The 22,859-nt window shown below is 42.9% G+C and overlaps 1 protein-coding gene across 1 annotated transcript in view; it reads left to right on the top strand.

Moving 5' to 3' along the window:
* Window positions 1–22,859, top strand: part of LOC139266579 (CUB and sushi domain-containing protein 1-like) — a 3,131,815-nt gene that overhangs the window by 2,886,948 nt on the left and 222,008 nt on the right. Inside the window, exon 49 of the mRNA XM_070884173.1 lies at window positions 1,113–1,301. Coding sequence (XP_070740274.1) covers window positions 1,113–1,301 — 189 coding nt within the window. The remainder of the gene's footprint in view (window positions 1–1,112; window positions 1,302–22,859) is intronic.

Below are 22,859 nucleotides of genomic sequence, written 5' to 3'. Positions count from 1 at the left end.
TTTATCCACATTATACTTCATCTGCCATGCATTTGCCCACTCACCTAACCTATCCAAGTCGCTCTGCAGCCTCACAGCATCCTCCTCGCAGCTCACACTGCCACCCAACTTAGTGTCATCCGCAAATTTGGAGATACTACATTTAATCCCCTCATCTAAATCATTAATGTACAGTGTAAACAGCTGGGGCCCCAGCACAGAACCTTGCGGTACCCCACTAGTCACTGCCTGCCATTCTGAAAAGTACCCATTTACTCCTACTCTTTGCTTCCTGTCTGACAACCAGTTCTCAATCCATGTCAGTACACTACCCCCAATCCCATGTGCTCTAACTTTGCACATCAATCTCGAACGCCTTCTGAAAGTCCAAATATACCACATCAACTGGTTCTCCCTTATCCACTCTACTGGAAACATCCTCAAAAAATTCCAGAAGATTTGTCAAGCATGATTTCCCTTTCACAAATCCATGCTGACTTGGACCTATCATGTCACCTCTTTCCAAATGCACTGCTATGACATCCTTAATAATTGATTCCATCATTTTACCCACTACCGATGTCAGGCTGACCGGTCTATAATTCCCTGTTTTCTCTCTCCCTCCTTTTTTAAAAAGTGGGGTTACATTGGCTACCCTCCACTCCATAGGAACTGATCCAGAGTCAATGGAATGTTGGAAAATGACTGTCAACGCATCCACTATTTCCAAGGCCACCTCCTTAAGTACTCTGGGATGCAGTCCATCAGGCCCTGGGGATTTATCGGCCTTCAATCCCATCAATTTCCCCAACACAATTTCCCGGCTAATAAGGATTTCCCTCAGTTCCTCCTCCTTACTAGACCCCCCGACCCCTTTTATAACCGGAATGATGCTGCTGAATAAATAAACTTAGAATCTGTGTTATTTTCTTAACAGGAAGCGAGCATGTGAGAAGCGCACAGTAGGTCAGCCAGCATCGGAAAAGGAAAACTAGGTTAATGTTTCAGATGGGATCTTACAGTTGGAGATTTTCTGTTATTTCAGATTTCCAGCAATTGTGACATTTCTATTCATCTTTCTGGTCTTGTTACCAGCACTGAAATTAAATTGAGAATCTTTTTTTTGTTTCCAGCTTCCTACTGCAGCTTGAACAGTATTCCTTTGAACGGCGGTGTGGTGAATAAGACAGTAGGCGCCCTCAACAGCATGGTGCAGTTTTACTGTAAAGCAGGATACCGGTTGGTTGGTCAGAGTAATGCCACCTGTAGACAGTTTCCGAATGGCTTGTATCAGTGGGATGCTGCAGTTCCACTCTGTCAAGGTAAGAATTATTAATGGCCTCTAGATAGTTCAGTTCTCTATGTGTTGAAATAACATTTCCCCTTGGATTTCTGTCTGTGCTAAGGAGGCGTGCCCTGTTATAATTACCTCTTGTTTGTGTACAACTGACTAATGTTGTCAGTGCTGCTCATTGAATACTGTGCTCTGACATTTTCTATCACTTGTGTTGGTTTGAGTAATGAGGTGTGCCATGTAAATCACAGTTTACTCGTCGATATCCTATGATAGGGCATAATGATCCCAAACATGTATTTTCAAATTTCCTTTGAATGCTTTTGTGTGGTAGAGACCAACTTTTCAGCTATTTATTCGAGGTTTCTATCAGTAAGCTTTATCAATACACTGATACATTAACATATACTTCTTTCTATCTACCTTATTAATAGTTTTCTTTCTGTAAAAATGCAGGATTACAGTTTCCTCCTGGTAATTTGAAAACTTGTTTTACTAAAAAAAAAATTATCCAATGGACAAATTAATAGGAATAGACTGTATATGATTGTAGAAATGTAAGAATGTATGGATGTAGGTTGATCAATCAAATCCTAGAACTTGGGATCTCCATTCTTCCTTTCAACCAAATAAATTCCAAAACCATGTAACCAGGGACCAAACAAATGCCAAAATCTTATTGGTAGTGCTTTTTATGATTGGTTCAGTCACAAAAATAACCATAAACAAACACATTCGGCAAAAAGAGTTTTTTTTAGCATATAACCACCACAATAGTTCCCAACAGCTCAACATCATCATCATCGGCAGCCCCTCAAAATCGAGGAAGACTTGCTTCCACTCTAAAATTGAGTTCTAAAGTGGAAGCAAGTCTTCCTCGATTTCGAGGGACTGTCGATGATGATGATGATGAGATGTTGGGAACTATTGTGGGAGTTATATGCCAAAAAAAAATTATTATTATGTTAGACAGGTGGATTATAATTTTTTCATCGCTACATTTCATCAGTATTTATATAAGATAATAAACAGCAGACAATTTTGAATTCATGCCTCATCACCCCTAAAGGACATAGTGATGGTTCAGCAGTGATCCTGCCTGTGATTATTCCTATCCCCTTCCTGCACCAACCCTGCATGTCCACAGCCTGACTACTACCCATAATGTGCCAGGCCTCAAACTATCCCACATCTTCACCTTCACTGCGCAACCCTTCTCTCTCCCAATCTTATGCTGTCTAAATCTTAGCAGCAAGAGCCACCAGAGACCATAATGCCACACTATGGCCGGAATCTTACCAGCCCTGTGAGTGTGAGTTTGAGGCCGGCCAGTTGTCAAAATGGCCGTGATTGACAGCGGGGCAGAAGTCCGCTCTGAACCCACCTCCTTGTGAATTTCCCAAGTGCCGGCTCTGCCTGTGGATTGCAGACCCAGCACTATGCAGCATGTCAGGCAATTGAGATAGTTAAGAAGCTGCTCAAAGCCCTCGGGAATCACGTCAGGTAAGTGTGTCGGGTTCTCAACAACTGTGGATTGGTTTGACTAGTTGAAAGCTGCCAAAGTGGTATAACTGCTACCATTTCACAGCTGTTCAATTTCCAATCTTAGAAGCTGGAGTCTTCAAGATTTGGAATACATTTTTCACCTTTATGGAGGTTTGAAGTGTTTGCAGTGACCTCTCTGGCCAGTGTCACCTCCTTGGAGCAATCTCTCTCACCATTGACAGGTCGCTTCTGTCATCTCAACTTCAGTTGCCATCTATTCCATCAGCATTGGTGCCCTTGAAAAAAACTCACCTTGGTCCTCAGAATCCCAGCATGATCAGACCTAACACCAGCAGCACTGGTCACATCAACATCACCACCAACAAAACCAATCTTTTCTGCAATCGCCTGATGCTGCACAGAACACAGGGCATCAACACCCAGCCACATTGCTGCCCAGGAGGCCAAGGATGGCCTCACCATGGCCACATTTACTTCACTAGATGCTGTACACCTTGACTGCCACATGATGCGCCAGGTTGGCACCACCTCGCACCAACATCAGAAAGCATCCCTATGATGCCCAAGCTATTCTTTTCACATTCATCACCATTGGGGGAGAGGCGGTGGGGATATTGTTATGTCTCGCCATTCACTGCAACTCACTAAGCCACTTCCAAAGGTGCACACAAATCTATCCAAGAAGACAAAGGGCTGAAAATAAAGATTTCAAATGTTTGATAACACATTAGCAGAAACTTTACATCAGCATTGACGATAACACCCGAGTGCCTACCCTTGTGTGTTGTTAGTTGGTGTGATTGGACAAGGATGAGGGTCAGTGTGAGGGGTGGCTAGTGAGATGGGGAAGTGATAATGTAGATAGAGAGGGATGGTTGGAGGTGCAAGGTAAGTTGGTGTGAGTAAGGATGCACAGGAGTAGGGTAGGGAAGGTAGAGTGATGGGGATGTGATGAGTGGCACAGCAGGATGAGGTTGATTGTGGCTTTATAGTAACATTCTGTGATCTACTGAGATCATTGAAAGGTTTGCGCCACTGCAGCCTGGTCCTCCTGATGAAATCCCTGCTTCTGCCCTCCTGTGCAATGTGCAACCAGGCTGTGTTGGTCTCGTGGGGAGGTCTCATGGGAAGGGAAGAGAGCCTCCCTGCGTGCTGTGACTCTCTCCATAAGCATCTGGAAGGAGTGGTGGGAAAACCTGGGTGCACCTCTGTGCAGTGCTTGTCAGCGTTTGCAGCACTCAGTACTGTCGAACACCAACAGCATAACTGTCAAAATGTATATGGGCATGGTCCCTTTAAGGAAACTGGCTGATGACGCGTCATCAGACCCGCTTCCTTTTAGTTATCCAGAATCTCACTAGGCAGGCTTGATAAGCACAATCTAGGGTTTGCCGACATGGAGCCAGGAGTGGGATTACAGCCTGCCTCGGGCGTCATCTCTCCACCCCCCCACCGCCCCCCCCCCGCCCTGGTAGGAAAAATTGAGCCCTATCAGTCAGTTGAAGCTTTTCTTATTCACATTGCTGGCTACACTATAACCTGAACTGGGGCCTTTGCCTTTGTTGAATTAGCATCAGGAAGAGAGCATCCACCAACCAAATACTGACACGATTGTGGAGGTGTTACTTCATAGTTCAATCTTCTGCCTGACCAACCAGCAGAGTCAGGGCCTGCACCCCCCCACCCTGCCCCCCAACACACACACACACAGCACTCAGGGCTGGCTCTTTCCTGGCATGTCGGTAAATATGGAGTAATTCATTGGCTTAGAATTTGCTGTCAAAATAATGGCAAGACTAATGCCACCCCCCGTTATTTATGCGCAAATGGTACTGTGTACAGTTTTGGTCTCCTGTCTCCTTACCTAAGGAAGGATATATTTGCCTTTAAGGTAGTTCAACAAAGGTTCACTAAACTGATTGCTGGATGGGGGAATTGTCTTGCGAGGAGAGATTAATTACATTAGGCCTATAAGAATGAGAGGTGATCGCATTGAAACGTATAAAATTCTGAATGTGGCTTGGATAGAGTAGATGCTGGGTGGATGTTTCCCCTGACTGGGGAGGTCACAGTTTCAGAATAAGGGGTTGGCCATTTAGGACTGAAATAAGGAAACATTTTTTCACTCAAAGGGTTGTTAATCTTTTGAATTCTCTACTCCAGAGAGCTGTGGATGCTCAGTTGTTGAGTATGTTCAAGATGGAGAGCGATAGATTTTTGGATACTAAGAGAATAAAGGGATATGGGAATACTGTGGGAAGGTGTTGAGGTACAAGATTAGCCATGATCTTATTGATTGCCAGAGCAGGCTTAAAGGGCCAAATGGCCTGCTCCTGATCCTATTTCTTATGTTTTGTTTTAGTCGTTCATGGGATGTGAGCATCGCTGGCCAGGCCATCATTTATTGCCCATCCTCAATTGCCCTTGAGAAGGGGATGGTGAGCCGCCTTCTTGAACCGTTGCAGTCCGTGTGGTGAAGGTACTCCCACATTGCTGTTAGGGAGGGAATTCTAGGATTTTGACCCAGTGACGATGAAGAAACAGGGAAATACTTCCAAGTTAGATTGGCGTGTAGCTTGGAGGGAACGTGCAGTGCTTGTGTTCCCATGCATCTGCTGCCCTTGCCCTTCTAGGTGCTGGAGGTCGTGGGTTTGGGAGGTGCTGGCAAAGAAGCCTTGGCGAGTTGCTGCAGTGCATCTTGTAGATGGTACACACTGCAGCCACGGTTCACCGGTGGTGGAGGGAATGAATGTTTAAGGTGGTGGATTGGCTGCCAATCAAGCGGACTGCTTTGTCCTGGATGATGTCGAGCTCCTTGAGTGTTGTTGGCGCTGCAGTCATCCAGGCAAGTGGAGAGTATTCCATCACATTCCTGACTTGTGCCTTCGAGATGGCGGACAGGCTTTGGGGAGTCAGATGGTGAGATACCCACTGTAGAATTCCCAGCCTCTGACCTGCTCTTGTTGATACAGTATTTATGTAGCTGGTCCATCTGTACTCCCACAGTGCGATTACGGAGGACCAAGGCTGTAATAAGGTCTGGCGTCGAGTGGTTCCAGCAGAACCCAAGCTGAGCATCGGAGAGCAGGTTATGTTCTAACTTCAGCCGAGAGGCAGCTATGCAGTTAAACACGGAAATCCAAAAGTTGCTGTCTGAGTTGCGTCTCCCTGCCATTAGCTTCCCGAAAATGGCATCTTGCTGTCTACATTCTCATTGAATGGCTGTATTTGCACAATAGATACAAACTAAACTCACCACAGAAAGCTCAGTTTTGTCCATTCCTGTCTAAGTACCATAGTAACGATGTGATTACTGCTAATTACTGCCAAGCAACCTTTCTGGCATTGAATATTAGCTATTACAAATGTGGTGTCTCATTCCTTCAAGTTTTGATTGTTGTTGGAGATATTAAAAATATAAAATTTTACTTTTTTCTTTACTTTTCCTTTCTGTCTCTTTTTTTCTCTCTCCCTTAATCCAATCTTTCTCTCCCTCTCTTTTTTCTCTTTCTGTACCTGATTTGAGATTGAACTCACCCACTCTCATTTACACTTCCTCCTCAGTCCTTGCGCTGTTAATTTCGCAATGCAGTTAGATGCCCTGTTGCAGTAAGTTATGGTCCACTATCTAGCAATGATAGATCTGCAAAAACAGAGAGAGGAATTGAGAAAGCAAATGAGAGAATGAAAGACAAAAGGTGAAATATCCATTATGAAGCGAACCTGATTCTTGACGAATGCAATAAAATTGTGCTGACAACCAGCAGTGAATCAGCAAAGATGAGTGATATAAAAGTGAGTGGAGATGAACAAAAAAGAGTGGAGACTAGAAGGAAGGGACATATAGGAGTGAGTAATAGAGTTACGGGGTTAGATTTTGAATGGTGGATAAATGCCGGCTGGTGGCCCATACTCACGGTGAAGATATGGTCACGATTTTGAGGCATGATTTACATCAGACTGGCGAGCTGTGAGTTGCCTAGCAGGCGTCCAGATACAGCTTGCCGGATAAAGGCGGGCTAATATGTGGTGGCTACCCTGGCAGCCATCACAGTAAATGAGGGACACTGAGGGTCATGATCACAGGGGGGAGGAGGTGGGGCGGGGTAGCAACAGAGCTCGAGACCCAACCCAAGAATCAAATCTCAACACATCCCACAGCCTGACCGAAGGCACAAGTGACAAAACAGAGGTGAGACCAGATGAGATTTCATCCGAGGAGTGTACTGTTGTGAGAAGAGTGGACAGCAAGGGGTTAGAAGGAAATGACCTCTTCCCACCACCTCTCCCTCCCCAATTTTAAACTCAATGCTCCTCCACCCAATACTGGCAGAACATCAAAGGCTAGAAATTCACATCAGCAAAGTTCACATACAAATACTGAATCTGCATTCATGTGCTGACAGGAATATTGTATGAGCACGTAGGTGAACTTCACCTATCTGAATTTCTACCCTGCAGTGTTCATATCCTTAAGGCTGCCCTGAACTCAAAAATCACAGCAGCAATTCACCATCTTTGCTGATTCGCTGCTGGTTGTCAGCACATTTTATTGCAGTTGTCAAGAAAGCATCAGATTCACTTCATAATGGATATCATCCAGTAGCATATTATCTATTCCTAATCTGAAACTCTTATAATCAGGTAAACTTTTAAAATATAAATTAAAGGCACCAAGCGTGTCGTAAAGAGCTTTTTATGTGACAATGAGCTTGTTTCTTATATCTTCTACCTCATGTAAGAAAATTCATGTCATTTTATAGCATTTAAGTAAATGACAGATTTTATTTTTGTTCTGTGCACTTTTGCTTTAAATAGCAGCAGCAGCTATTTGCGGGAACCCGTAAAGATATATCCATTTTGACATGTGGATTTAAAAAAAACAAATAATTCAATGCAGTGTTCCTGTCCTGCCATCTTGTGGCCAATAGAGTTGCTGCAACTGAAATAAATTGTGCTTTTCTCACCAACGGACTGGCAGAATATTTATGTCAGTAGTAACACTGCATTCATTATGATGCTCTCGAAAGCTGGCTCTATTGTAAGGAGTGAACTACATTTCTTTTTCTTCCTTCTTTTAGGTGTCTCATCCTCATTGTTCATGGAGTGCAAAATCAACTTGCTTTGCATTCTCTCCTTATGTCATTCAAGGCCTGGGAGATAGTGGTACTTGGAGGACTGATCAGGGTTGATTCCAATGTTCCCTGTAAGCTGCATGGCTGTGGGGCTGTGCACAGCTCCAGGGATCCTGCACAGCCAGCATGCCGGTTTCTGGATGCAAAAACTGCGCATGTGCGGTATTTTGAATGGCCTGCGCAGCCCTTTTAAAGGGGCCGTGCAGCGGCAAAAGAAATTACAGGGAACATTGGATGACTCCGCACTAATTTTTTCCCTCCTTCTGAAGAAGCTTTCTTTCCACCTTTCTATTTTGGTGCTTTTCTTGATAGCTGGATTAAGATTGAAAATTCGCTGCATAGAGAAATGTGGGTCCCACCTCCTCATAGAAACATAGAAAATAGGTGCAGGAGTAGGCCATTTGGCCTTTCGAGCCTGCACCACCATTCAATGAGTTCATGGCTGAACATGCAATTTCAGTACCCCATTCCTGCTTTCTCGCCATATCCCTTAATCCCCCTAGTAGTAAGGACTACATCTAACTCCTTTTTGAATATATTTAGTGAATTGGCCTCAACAACTTTCTGTGGTAGAGAATTCCACAGGTTCACCACTCTCTGGGTGAAGAAGTTTCTTCTCATCTCGGTCCTAAATGGCTTACCCCTTATCCTTAGACTGTGACCCCTGGTTCTGGACTTCCCCAACATTGGGAACATTCTTCCTACATCTAACCTGTCTAAACCCGTCAGAATTTTAAACGTTTCGATGAGATCCCCTCTCATTCTTCTGAACTCCAGTGAATACAAGCCCAGTTGATCCAGTCTTTCTTGATATGTCAGTCCCGCCGTCCGGGAATCAGTCTGGTGAACCTTCGCTGCACTCCCTCAATAGCAAGAATGTCCTTCCTCAAGTTAGGAGACCAAAACTGTACACAATACTCCAGGTGTGGCCTCACCAAGGCCCTGTACAACTGCAGCAACACCTCCCTGCCCCTGTACTCAAATCCCCTCGCTATGAAGACCAACATGCCATTTGCTTTCTTAACCGCCTGCTGTACCTGCATGCCAACCTTCAATGACTGATGTACCATGACACCCAGGTCTTGTTGCACCTCCCCTTTTCCTAATCTGTCACCATTCAGATACCCCGCAATGTGTTGGTATATAGGCATGTTGCATGCCCAGCCTTCCGGCAACCACTTTTATTTTTCAGTTTAACATGAGAGTTCAACTTTCAAAGGTACTTCTCTCTCCTTGCCCATCTCTGACGTCTCTCACACCAGATCCAGACCCATCTGCCGCCAGACTTCAACCCATGCCACTGGAAAGTCTCCAACCTATAAGAACATAAGAACGTAAGAAATAGGCCCCTCGAGCCTGCTCCGCCATTCAATACAATAATGGCTGATCCGATCATGGACTCAGGTCCACTTCCCTGCCCACTCCCCATAACTCCTTATTCCCTTATCGTTTAAGAAACTGTCTATTTCTGTCTTAAATTTATTCAATGTCCCAGCTTCCATAGCTCTCTGAGGCAGGGAATTCCACAGATTTACAACCCTCTGAGAGAAGAAATTTCTCCTCATCTCAGTTTTAAATGGGCGGCCCCTTATCCTAAGATCATGCCCTCTAGTTCTAGTCCCCCCTATCAGTGGAAACATCCTCTCTGCATCCACCTTGTTAAGCCCCCTCATAATCTTATACGTTTCGATAAGATGACTTCTCATTCTTCTGAATTCCAATGAGTAGAGACCCAACCTACTCAACCTTTCCTCATAAGTCAACCCCCCCCATCTCCGGAATCAACCTAGTGAACCTTCTCTGAACTGCCTTCAAAGCAAGTATATCCTTTCTTAAATATGGAAACCAAAACTGCATGCAGTATTCCAGGTGTGGCCTCACCAATACCCTGTATAACTGTAGCAAGACTTCCCTGCTTTTATACTCCATCCCCTTTGCAATAAAGGCCAAGATTGCATTGGCCTTCCAGATCATTGCTGTACCTGCTTGCTATCCTTTTGTGTTTCATGCACAAGTACCCCCAGGTCCCGCTGTACTGCAGCACTTTGCAATCTTTCTCCATTTAAATAATAACTTGTTCTTTGATTTTTTTCTGCCAATGTGCAGGACCTCACATTTTCCAACATTATACTCCATCTGCCAAACTTTTGCCCACTCACTTAGCCTGTCTATGTCCTTTTGCAGATTTTTTTGTGTCCTCCTCACACATTGCTTTTCCTCCCATCTTTGCATCATCAGCAAACTTGCCTACGTTACACTCAGTCCTTCTTCCAAGTTGTTAATATATATATTGTAAATAGTTGGAGTCCCAGCACTGATCCCTGTGGCACCTCACTAGTTACTGATTGCCAACCTGAGAATAAACCATTTATCCCAACTCTGTTTTCTGTTAGTTAGTCAATCCTCTATCCATGCTAATATATTACCCCCAATCCCGTGAACTTTTATCTTGTGCAGTAACCTTTTATGTGGCATCTTGTCAAATGCCTTCTGGAAGTCCAAATACACCACATCCACTGGTTCCCCTTTATCCACACTATTTGTTACATCCTCGAAGAACTCCAGCAAATTTGTCAAACATGACTTCCCCTTCATAAATCCATGCTGACTCTGCCTGACTGAATTATGCTTTTCCATATGGCCTGCTACTGCTTCTTTAATAATGGACTCCAACATTTTCCCAATAATAGCTAACTGGTCTATAGTTTCCTGCTTTTTTGTCTGCCTCCTTTTTTTAAATAGGTGTGTTACATTTGCAGTTTTCCAATCTGCTGGAACTTCCCCAAAATCCAGGGAATTTTGGTAAATTACAATCAATGCATCCACAATCCCTGCCGCTACTTCTCTTAAGACCCTAGGATGCAAGCTTCAGGTCCAGGGGGATTTATCTGCCTTTAGTCCCATTATCTTACTGAGTACCACCTCCTTAGTTATTGTGATTGTGTTAAGTTCCTCTCCCCCTATAGCCCCTTGACTATCCACTGTTGGAATATTGTTAGTGTCCTCTACCGTAAAGACTAATATAAAATATTTGTTCAGAGTTTCTGCTATCTCCATGTTCCCCATTACGAATTCCCTGGTCTTGTCCTCTAAGGGACCAACATTTAATTTAGCCACTCTTTTCCTTTTTATATATCTATAGAAGCTATCTGTTTTTATATTTCATGCTGGTTTACTTTCATAGTCTATTTTCCCTTTCCTCATCATTTTTTTAGTCATTCTTTGCTGGCTTTTAAAAGTTTCCCAATCTTCTGTCCTCCCTATAGTTTTGGCCGCTTTGTAAGCCATTGTTTTTAATTGGATACAGTCGTTTATTTCTATCTTTTCTCTTACACCCTTTCTTCCTCAATGGAATATATTTTTCTTGAGAGTTGTGAAATGTCTCCTTAAATGTACACCACTGTTCATCAACCGTTCTACACTTTAATCTATTTTCCCAGTCCACTTTAACCAACCTGGTTCCCCCTCTCTGCAGTGGTGTGTATGGCTTCACCTGCCATGCCACGGCTGAAGTCAGGAACCCAGAAGATGAAGGATGGTGAAGTACGAGCTCATTACATTGGTCTGTTCCATATATCACCCATTTGCTGAAAAAATGTTGCCTGTATGTACTATTTTATTTTGCCATCCTTAAATTGAAAATTTTGATCTCTTGCTCTGAAATTTGAACGCAGCAGAAAAACATATTTGAGGCTTTTGGCAAATGCTTCAATCTTTCTGTACATCAGTTCACCCGTAGTTTTATCTTTTCAAGAGAGAAACATCCCAGGTTAGCTAACCTCCCCTCATATCTCTGTCCCCGGTGCCACTCCCTTTGCACTCCCTCCAGCAACTTCATATCTTTTTTTTAAATAGGGAGACCAAAACTGCATGCAGTTCTCCATATGTGCAATAAACAAAGCCAGTTATAATTTTACAATTATTTACTTTGACATATCTGCAGCATTGCATCCCAACCTACTGTGCATTTATTTAGCTGCCTATGCAATCTGTGACAGTTTTAGCAATCTATCTACCCAAGACCTGGATCTTTATTTCCTGTTGTATTATTGCAAGCATGTTTCTATGTAGTACACGATCCATACTATCCTTGACTTTATATTTATCCGTATTCAATTGAACCTGCCGCTTCTCTGCCTCCCTGACCAGCTTCTCTACATCCCTTTGGATGTACGCAAAGTCATTATTATTTGCCACTGCTCCCAGTTTGGCATCGGCTGCAAATTTAGACACTTTGGACACGATTAGATTCTAATGATAGTGATCCCAGCTATAATTCCTGTGACAGACCACAAACAGCCAGCCACCACCCGTGCATCACAACTTGCTGCTACCTAATACAATTGCCATCTATCCCGTAAGTCCAATCCTTATGCAATATTTTATTATGTGGGAACATGTCAATGCCTTTCTGCATTCCAACCATACAACATTAAGGCTACCAGTTTGTTGCAATAGTTATGCACAGTGGTACAGTAATCTTCAATATGGCATTATGGAAGACAGAGATGACCCCTATCTTGACTGGGATGCCATTGGGGTTGGGTCACCATTTGTGTGGTGTCTGCAGGGGGTAGTGATGTGCCTCCCATCGGCCTTTCGTTTTCTTTCTGGCTCCGTTGGGTGGGTCACATTGTCCACATGCCCGACACAAGACTCCCAAAGCAAGTGCTCTACTCGGAACTCCTACACGGCAAGCGAGCCCCAAGTGGGCAGAGGAAAGGCTTCAAGGACACCCTCAAAGCTCTTTGATAAAGTGCAACATCCCCACCGACACCTGGGAATCCCTGGCCCAAGACCGCCTTAAGTGGAGGAAGAGCATCCGGCAAACCAGACTCCCCACCCGCCCTTTCTTCAACGACTGTCTGTCCCACCTGTGACAGAGACTGTAATTCCCATATTGGACTGTACAGTCGCCTGAGAACTCACTTTTAGAGTGGAAGCAAGTCTTCCTCGATTTCAGGGGACTGCCTATGATGATGGAGATGTACTGTGGAATGGCTGGTGCTACATGTTCTAGAAACCTGTAGGAACCATGGGCAAGATCTCTTCTGTGCACTCTGTGTAGCAAAATCATAATTGCATTCTTTACAAACACACTTGCAACTTTGCTATAGATCGAGGACAGAAGACATTTCCTTCCCACTTTCGAGAAAACAACCCCACATGGTCCTTGAAGCCTTTCCTCTGCCCACTTGGGACTCAAGGTAGACAAGTCCCCTGGTCCTGATGAAATGTATCCCAGGGTATTAAAAGAGATGGCGGAAGTTATAGCAGATGCATTCGTTATCATCTACCAAAATTCTCTGGACTCTGGGGAGGTACCAGCGGATTGGAAAGCAGCTAATGTAACGCCTCTGTTTAAAAAAGGGGGCAGACAAAAGGCAGGTAACTATAGGCCGGTTAGTTTAACATCTGTAGTGGGGAAAATGCTTGAAGCTATCATTAAGGAAGAAATAGCGGGACATCTAGATAGGAATAGTGCAATCAAGCAGACGCAACATGGATTCATGAAGGGGAAATCATGTTTAACTAATTTACTGGAATTCTTTGAGGATATAACGAGCATGGTGGATAGAGGTGTACCGATGGATATGGTGTATTTAGATTTCTAAAAGGCATTCGATAAGGTGCCACACAAAAGGTTACTGCAGAAGATAAAGGTACGCAGAGTCAGAGGAAATGTATTAGCATGGATCGAGAATTGGCTGGCTAACAGAAAGCAGAGAGTCGGGATAAATGGGTCCTTTTCGGGTTGTAAATCGGTGGTTAGTGGTGTGCCACAGGGATCAGTGCTGGGACCACAATTGTTTACAATATACATAGATGACCTGGAAGAGGGGACAGAGTGTAGTGTAACAAAATTTGCAGATGACACAAAGATTAGTGGGAAAGCGGGTTGTGTAGAGGACACAGAGAAGCTGCAAAATGATTTAGATAGGTTAAACGAATGGGCTAAGGTTTGGCAGATGGAATACAATGTCGGAAAATGTGAGGTCATCCACCTTGGGGGAAAAAAAACAGTAAAAGGGAATATTATTTGAATGGGGAGAAATCACAACATGCTGCGGTGCAGAAGGACCTGGGGGTCCTTGTACATGAATCCCAAAAAGTTTGTTTGCAGGTGCAGCAGGTAATCTGGAAGGCAAATGGAATGTTGGCCTTCATTGCGAGAGGGATGGAGTACAAAAGCAGGGAGGTCCTGCTGCAACTGTACAGGGTATTGGTGAGGCCGCACCTGGAGTACTGCGTGCAGTTTTGGACACCTTACTTAAGGAAGGATATACTAGCCTTGGAGGGGGTACAGAGACGATTCACTAGGCTGATTCCGGAGATGAGGGGGTTATCTTATGATGATAGATTGAGTAGACTGGGTCTTTACTCGTTGGAGTTCAGAAGGATGAGGGGTGATCTTATAAAAACATTTAAAATAATGAAAGGGATAGACAAGATAGAGGCAGAGAGGTTGTTTTCACTGGTTGGGGAGACTAGAACTAGGGGACACAGCCTCAAAATATGGGGGAGCCAATTTAAAACCGAGTTGAGAAGGAATTTCTTCTCCCAGAGGGTTGTGAATCTGTGGAATTCTCTGTCCAAGGAAACAGTTGAGGCTAGCTCATTGAATGTATTCAAATCACAGATAGATTTTTAACCAATAAGGTAATTAAGGGTTACGGGGAGCGGGCGGGTAAGTGAAGCTGAGTCCACGGCCAGATCAGCCATGATCTTTTTGAATGGCGGAGCAGGCTCGAGGGGCTAGATGGCCTACTCCTGTTCCTAATTCTTATGTTCTTATGTTCTTATGGTTGCGATTTACTGGGAGACTGGAAGAGCTGATTCAGTCAGCAGGGAAGAACTCATTTCGATTTGACACCACAGTTAAAGTTTGTATAATTGCAACAGATTAGACACCTTGTAGATAGTAAGATTGATTCCATGCGCTTTGTCTTCATTTTACTGCAGTGATAACATCATTTATACAACACTGATCAGCACAGCCGTGGCACAAGACATCGATGCTTCATGCATTCCATGTTACCTGTTTTTGCTAAAATCCAATTTCTTTGTGGAATGAATAAATACATGAATGTCAAGCTGTGAATGAATGCATCTTTAATTAAAAAGGAACATTTCTGAAAAGAAAATTCATCACCCTGCAGATGAAATACTCAAGTCAGGTCTTGAGAAAAACAGATACCTTTTGAATTCTGCTATCGCTCTTCCTTTACAGACCTATATACGACTCAGCGGTACTAACATCGACTGCAATTTGTCGAAACTGAGAAAATTCTGTTTTTGACAAGATATCAAGGCAGTTTCAGAAAATTATAGGGAAAAGAAGCAGCTGCAAGAATATTGGATTTACATATACTCATTGGAAAAATAGACTAGACTTGTGTTCCCACGAGTATAGAAGATTAAGGGGTGATCTACTGGAGGAGGTTAAGATGATTAAAGGATTTGATGGGGTTGATAGAGAGAAACTATTTCCTCTGGTGGGGGAGTCCAGAACAAGGGGGCGGAACCATCAAATTAGAGCTGGCTGTTCATAGGTGATATCAGGAAGCACTTCTTCGCACAAAGGGTAGTGTAAATCTGGAACTCTGTCTCTCAAAAAGCTGTTGAGGCTAGGCCAATTGAAAACGTTAAAACTGAGATTGCTAGGTTTTTGATAGTAAAAAGGTATTAAGCACTACGGAAACAAGGCGGATAGATGGAGTTAAGATACAGATCAGCCATGATCCAATTGAATGGCAAAACAGACTCAAGGGGCTGAAACGTCTACTCCTGTTCCTCTGTTCTTAGAAAGAATATAACAATCACCTGACTCAGAAATTGCTGCATAAATAATGGTGAATTAATGGCACCAGCCAAAGTTGGAGTGCAAAAAAATTTAGCAATTTATGCCGAAGAAGATTCTTTACAAATTGCTGGATGATTTTCGCTGCTCCACTGTTAGCCTCGACAAAACCACAAAATTACTACCTCTCCGTGAGTCTCCCCATTGGCATTAGTTGCACATCATGAAATTGCTGGATTTACACCATCAATGCAACTTAATTTTGCAACTACCAATTAAGGCTGGTAATTTATGTTGCAAAGACACCGTTAATGATGTGATTAACAGTCGTGGCATGACACTCAACCTTGGAGGCCCAAACTGTGGAGTCTCACTCCAGCACATGTTGATTTGTTGCTGGAGATTTGTTAACCTTTTTTAAAATCTGTCTTTGCAGTATTTATGTGCCAGTCGTGACATCCACAGTCCTGTTCATGTCGGAAGCCAATCATTTTCAGGATGCAAAGTTGTATTGACACTCAGAAATGCAAATTAGTAGATTTAATTCAAAAAATAATTTGGGGAAACAGTCTATGAGTAAGAATGTTTGTACATTCTGCACATCTATCCTGCCATTGACTCATTGGTAACACCTCATGGACCAATACAACAATTCCCAAACGCACCTGGGTTACAATAGTCTCTTCTGTTTATTTATTAAATTATTCTCTTACATTTTCTTTCTGCTGCTCTTTTCTCTTTCTCTCCTAATCCACTCTCTTTCTTTTCTCCCCTTTATTTCTTTTTCTGTGTAGAATGTGATTCACCCAATTTACTTCCCTGTCATTCACTCTCTTTCTTTCTCTATCCTTCTCGTTCATTGGCTAACCAGATAGACCATTGGGCACGATGTTCATGAGGTCCCAGATGCGATGTTAACATCATTGCCTTACTATCAATTCGCACTTCCAGCAAATTGGGGCGCAAATCTGCGATCTGAAGGATGAGGAAGAAAGTCAAATTCACCATGCTGCAAGGCGCACCATTCCAACAATTTCTGCCCCAGTGTTTGCTGTGACATCGCCCATCTTCACCCCTGCCTTAGCCTATTGCGCTGAACCCTCATCCGTGCCTCTGTCACCTCCAGACTCGACTACTCCTTCGCTCTCCTGGCCAGCCTCCCATCCTCCGCCCTTCGTAACCTTCATCTCATCCAAAATTCTGCTGCCCATATCCTATCCTGCAGCAAATCCCTCTCGCCCCCTCATCCCTGTCCTTATTAACCTACATTGGCTTCCAGTCCCTCATTGCCTCCAACTTAAAATTCTCATTCTCATTGTAAAGTTTCTTCACGGCCTTAGCTCTTCCTATCTCTGTAGCCTTCTCTAGCCCTACAGTCCCTCCCAGACCTCTGTAATCTTCCAACTCTGGCCTTTAGTCCCATCATTAGCTTCTGATCCATCAGCCATCTAAGCCCAATGCTCTGGAATTCCCCAACTAAACCCTACTGGCACTTCAGCTCTCTCTTCTGCTTTAAACCCCTCCTTAAAACTACCTCTTTGACCAAGTTTTTGGCCAATGCTACCTTATTCTTCATATCGACGTCTATTTGCGTCTGATCATTCCTCTGTGAAGCAACATGGCACATTTTTTGACACAAAAGGCTCGATATAAAGGCAAGCTGTTATTATTGCTGTTAAATTTTAGTTAGATATGGGTGAACTATCAAGAAAGATTGTGGAGTTATACCAAACCTTATTTTTTTTTTAACTCCTATGAATATTACAGAAAGTTCACTCCCTTCACACAGAAATGAACAAAACCATTCTCATATGTATAACTTGCATTAGCAGTGATCCCTACTACTGTCAACGTCCTTCTTAAAAGTGGTTCTTAAATGATAACTTTCTGTGTTGAGAAATCAAGTAATGCAATTGGCTATATAACAGTACAGCTCACCCTTCCCCAGCAAAACAAAAGAGAAAGACAAGCAATCCTTCCACGCTTAAAATATGCCTCAGTTCAGAAGCCGTTCTCATGAAGGTCTCGCTGCTAATGTTAACCTGCCTTTCAGATGCTGAATGGCCCACTGTGCCTTTCAAGCATTTGTCCATGGGAACATGCAAGATATTGTTTTCTCAGAAATCACACTCTGGGAGTTGGCAACAAATGTGTTTGTGCATTCGAATGAAGTTCCTTTGCTCTGCTATTTTCAAGAAGGTGCTAATCCGTTGAAAATAAATTGATTAACAACATTTTTGGTAAAATAAGAGAGGAAGCTCATATGAATATTTTATTGCATTTGTTACTACTACGGCACAGCAGGATTTCAACTGCAATATGAATACACTGGGAATACCAGAGATTTGTAGCAAAGGATAAGGCTTTCTGCTTCCACTTGAAGTGAGAACCATCATCTTGTATTTGAGCAAGATAATTCAGTGTTAGCAGAAAGAAAATATACACTTTATTAAGTATTCAGAGTAAAATGGAGAAAATTGTGAATTATTTGCATATGTTCAAAATATCTGCGGCACAGTTTTTTCATGTCTTCTCTACTTTTGTTATATTAATTTTTAAATGTTTGTTTTCTGTTACTAATTTATTTTTACTTTGTTTTAGATATGTTTATATGTGTCTCCTATAAGGCCAAGTTCAATAAAAGGTTGAAGAGCAATAGGAAGAGGGCAGGGCAGTGGGAAAAATATAGCAAGGAGCTAACACAGACACAGCGGGGCAATTTTAACCCTACTCGCTCAGCAGGAACATGGCAGGTGGACAGTTAAAATCACCCTGGCTCTTACCTGTTCAAAAGCTGTCATGATCGCAACTTCTGAAAATTTAACCTGCTGTCATGGACAGGCAGCAAGGACACATGCCCGGAGCCAACAGGGTCTTTTTTTACATATGCATTTTACGGCTCGATGACATCATTGAGACCGACTGTAATACTAACTCGGGTCTGAACGGGGAATCCAGCTGGAGTTAAAATCAGTGCCAATTGGGTCATTTTAATTTTTATCACCGGACGAAAAACAGTTGATAATGAATTGGCCGCCAGTTTTACACTTCACCTGATTTTTCTTTCCAGGCAAGGTGTAAAACGGCTGCCGATTCACCATCTCCCATTTTTCTAGACGAATATGTCGAGGAACCAACTAGAGAGCAGGCCATCCTAGACTGGGTCTTGTGTAATGAGAGAGGATTAATTAGCAATCTTGTCGTGCGAGGCCCCTTGGGGAAGAGTGACCATAATATGGTAGAATTCTTCATGAAGATGGAGAGTGACACAGTTAATTCAGAGACTAGGGTCCTGAACTTAAAGAAAGGTAACTTCGATGGTATGAGACGTGAATTGGCTAGGATAGATTGGCAAATGATATTAAAGGGTTGACGGTTGATAAGCAATGGCAGACATTTAAAGATCACATGGATGAACTACAACAATTGTACATCCCTGACTGGCGTAAAAATAAAACAGGGAAGGTGGCTCAATCGTGGCTAGCAAGGAAAATTAAGGATAGTGGCATATAAATTGGCCAGAAAAAGCAGAAAACCTGAGCACTGGGAGAAATTTAGAATTTAGCAGAGGAGGACTAAGAGTTTAATTAGGAGGGGGAAAATAAAGTATGAGAGTAAGCTTGCAGGGAACTTAAAAACTGACAGCAAAAGCTTCTACAGATATGTGTAGAGAAAAAGATTAGTGAAGACTAATGTAGGTTCCTTGCAGTCAGAATCAGGTGAAGTCATAATGGGGAACAAGGAAATGGCAGACCAATTGAATAAATACTTTGGTTCTGTCTTTACTAAGACACAAATAACATTCCGGAAATACTAGGGGAGCAAGGGTCTAGCGAGAAGGAGGAACTGAGGGAACTGAGGGAAATCCTTATTAGTCAGGAAATGGTGTTAGGGAAATTGATGGGATTGAAGGCCAATAAATCCCCAGGGCCTGTATCCCAGAGTACTTAAGTAAGTGGCCCTAGAAATAGTAGATGCATTGCTGGTAATTTTCCAACATTCCATGGACTCTGGATCAGTTCCTATGGATTGGAGGGTAGCGAATGTAACCCCACTTTTTAAAAAAGGAGGGAGGTAGAAAACAGGGAATTATAGACTGGTTAGCCTGACATCGGTACTGGGGAAAATGCTGGAATCAATTATTAAATATGTAATAGTATCGCATTTGGAAAGCAGTGACAGGATCGGTCCAAGTCAGCATGGAATTATGAAAGGGAAATCATGCTTGACAAATCTTCTAGAGTTTTTTGAGGATGTAACGAGTAGAGGGGACAAGGGAGAACCAGTGGATGTGGTGTATTTGGACTTTCAAAAGGCTTTTGACAAGGTCCCACACGAGATTAGTATGCAAAATGAAGGCACATGGGATTGGGGTTTATGTATTGACGTGGATAGAGAACTGGTTGGCAGACATGAAGCAAAGAGTGGGAATAAACAGGTCCTTTTCAGAATTGCAGGCAGTGACTAGTGGTGTACTGCAAGGCTCAGTGCTGGGACCCCAGCTATTTACAATATATATTAATGATTTAGACAAAGGAATTGAGTGTAATAGCTCCAAGTTTGCTCATGACACTACGCTGGGTGGCAGCGTGAGCAGTGAGGAGGATGCTAAGAGGCTGCAGGGTGACGTGGACAGGTTAGGTGAGTGGGCAAATACATGGCAGATGCAGTATAATGTGGATAAGTGTGAGGTTATCCATTTTGGTGGCAAAAACAGAAAGGCAGAATATTATCTGAATGGTGACAGATTAGGAAAAGGGGAGGTGCAACGAGACCTGGGTGTCATGGTGCATTAGTCATTGAAAGTAGGCATGCAGGTACAGCAGGCAGTTAAGAAAGCAAATGGCATGTTGGCCTTCATAGCGAGAGGATTTGAGTGTAGGAGCAGGGACACCTTACTGCAGTTGTACAGGGCCTTGATGAGGCCTCACCTGGAATATTGTGTGCAGTTTTGGTCTCCTAATCTGAGGAAGGACATTCTTGCTATTGAGGGAGTGCAGCGAAGGTTCACCAGACTGATTCCCGGGATGGCAGGACTGACATATGAAGAAAGACTGGATCGACTAGGCTTATATTCACTGGAATTTAGAAGAAGTTGTTGAATCCAGTTCGTTGGATATATTCAAGAGGGAGTTAGATGTTGCCCTTACGGCTAAAGGGATCAGTGGGTATGGAGAGAAGGCAGGAATGGAGTACTGAAGTTGCATGATCAGCCATGATCATATTGAATGGTGGTGCAGGCTCGAAGGGCCGAATGGTGTGCTCCTGCATCTATTTTCTATGTTTCTATGTTTCTCTGACAGTTAAAGTTTAATGACCAATGTCCTGCTCTGTGCTGCAAACTGATGTGGTACAATAATCCCAGCATATTCTGCCCTCCACCTTCCCTTGTTATTTTTCTCCTCTTTCAGGACCTGCTCAGAGCATTCTCATCTTTCTCATTCTCGAACACCAAGCCTTTAATTCCACTCACTCCCTATCAAATCAGGAATCCAATTCACATGTTAAACTTCCATTTTTCTTTAAGTCACATTTTTTTCAGTCACTGGATCGAGGAACTGGGGACTGCCGAGCAAGAGAGTAGGAAAAACCACAATTGGAAATAAAAAAATGAACTAATCTTAATAGTTAGCAGTTTATTTAACGATCGGATGATTAAATGTATCAATCACTTGAGCTTCAGCCTACCATTTGCATTCTTGAGATGCACATTTTGCACAGATTCACAGGGGAAGCTGCCATGTTTTAAGCTCTAACTGAGTAGATAGAAGTTTGTGATTTAGCTCTTATTTGTAGAATCTCTACAGAATGCACCAAATTCTCAGCAAAATGTAATCTTTCTACTTTCTGCGTTTCCAAATTTAAAAAATAACCAACGGGAGACGGCAGTATAGCAAACATGGAATTATCTGTTAAACACAAAAGCCCTATCAACTTTATACCGAGATGAAATGTGAAAAAAATGTACAGTGATTTGGGCACTAAACCAGGAGAATTGAGCAGGTTTAACTCAGACTGGTGAAGTTTTTACGGCTCCGGCCATTGAAAGATTATATGCCATGGATGTGGGCTTACCACAAAGTATGAGCCTTAATGTGATCTGAGAGAGGTTGAGCCCTCGAGAAACAGGAACACAGATATTTTGCTTGTTTTATAATGGACTGGGCAACTAGATGATGCACTGGACTTTCTCCTTTGGGACCAGGGTTCACTTCAAATCCAGAATAATAGGATAAAAGTCGTCCTCTCTATCTGTAGGCTTTATGGATTTTATATGAAATTATTTTCAGCAGTATCCCAGTTCCCAGTGGGTATGTGCTCATAGCACAAAACTGCCCTCAATTTGGCACTAATTGGTTACAGGACAGCTGGCATGGGAAATGGAAAATTGTCACATTGACACAGTAATGGATGTTGTGCTGAGGTTGGGGTTGAGGCACATTGTTCAGCACAGTGAAAAGAGCTCTGCTTTGCATTTGACTCTGCTATACCTGACCCAGGAATTCTCAATACTCAGACTGGGTGCCTGAAATGGAAACCAGTCCATTCCTCAGCACTAACATCCGGCAACTTGATGAGCACATATTTCACAAAGAACAGTGTCGCGAGATAGTGGACAATGGATTTTAAAGTTGATAGTTTCACTACAGTCTTGCTGTGCTGTTACAATCACTAAGAGGGACCTTCGGTTGTGTTTCTTACTCCGGGATGTTTCAGCCAGCTTAAAGATGAAGGGGCCATCAGTTATTATACTGCATTCCATGATGACCCAACCATATAAATTCCTTTAGCTGATACTGCATTCTAATTAAAGTTGGGTCTCTCTTTCAATATTTTGGTGTCAAATCGCAGTAGATTTTACTCAGATACCACCTCTTACATTATTTTAATGATTTATTCTCATCCTTAACATCCCCACTGTGCACTGCTTGGCAAATTAGATACAATTTTCAGCACAGAAACAGGCCATTTGACCCAACTGGTCTATGCTCCACACGAGCCTTCTTCCATCACTCTTCATCTAAGCCTATCAGCATAATCTTCTAATCCTTTCTCCCTCATGTGTTCATCTAGCTTTCCCTTCAATGCATCAATGCTATTTGCCTCTACTACTCCTTGTAAGTTCCACATTCTAACCACTCTC

The sequence above is a fragment of the Pristiophorus japonicus genome, chromosome 7, assembly GCF_044704955.1.
Source record: "Pristiophorus japonicus isolate sPriJap1 chromosome 7, sPriJap1.hap1, whole genome shotgun sequence".
Taxonomy (NCBI): Eukaryota; Metazoa; Chordata; class Chondrichthyes; family Pristiophoridae; genus Pristiophorus; species Pristiophorus japonicus.
The sequence above is the reverse complement of the archived record's forward strand: the minus strand, read 5'-3'. Positions and strand labels throughout refer to the sequence as shown.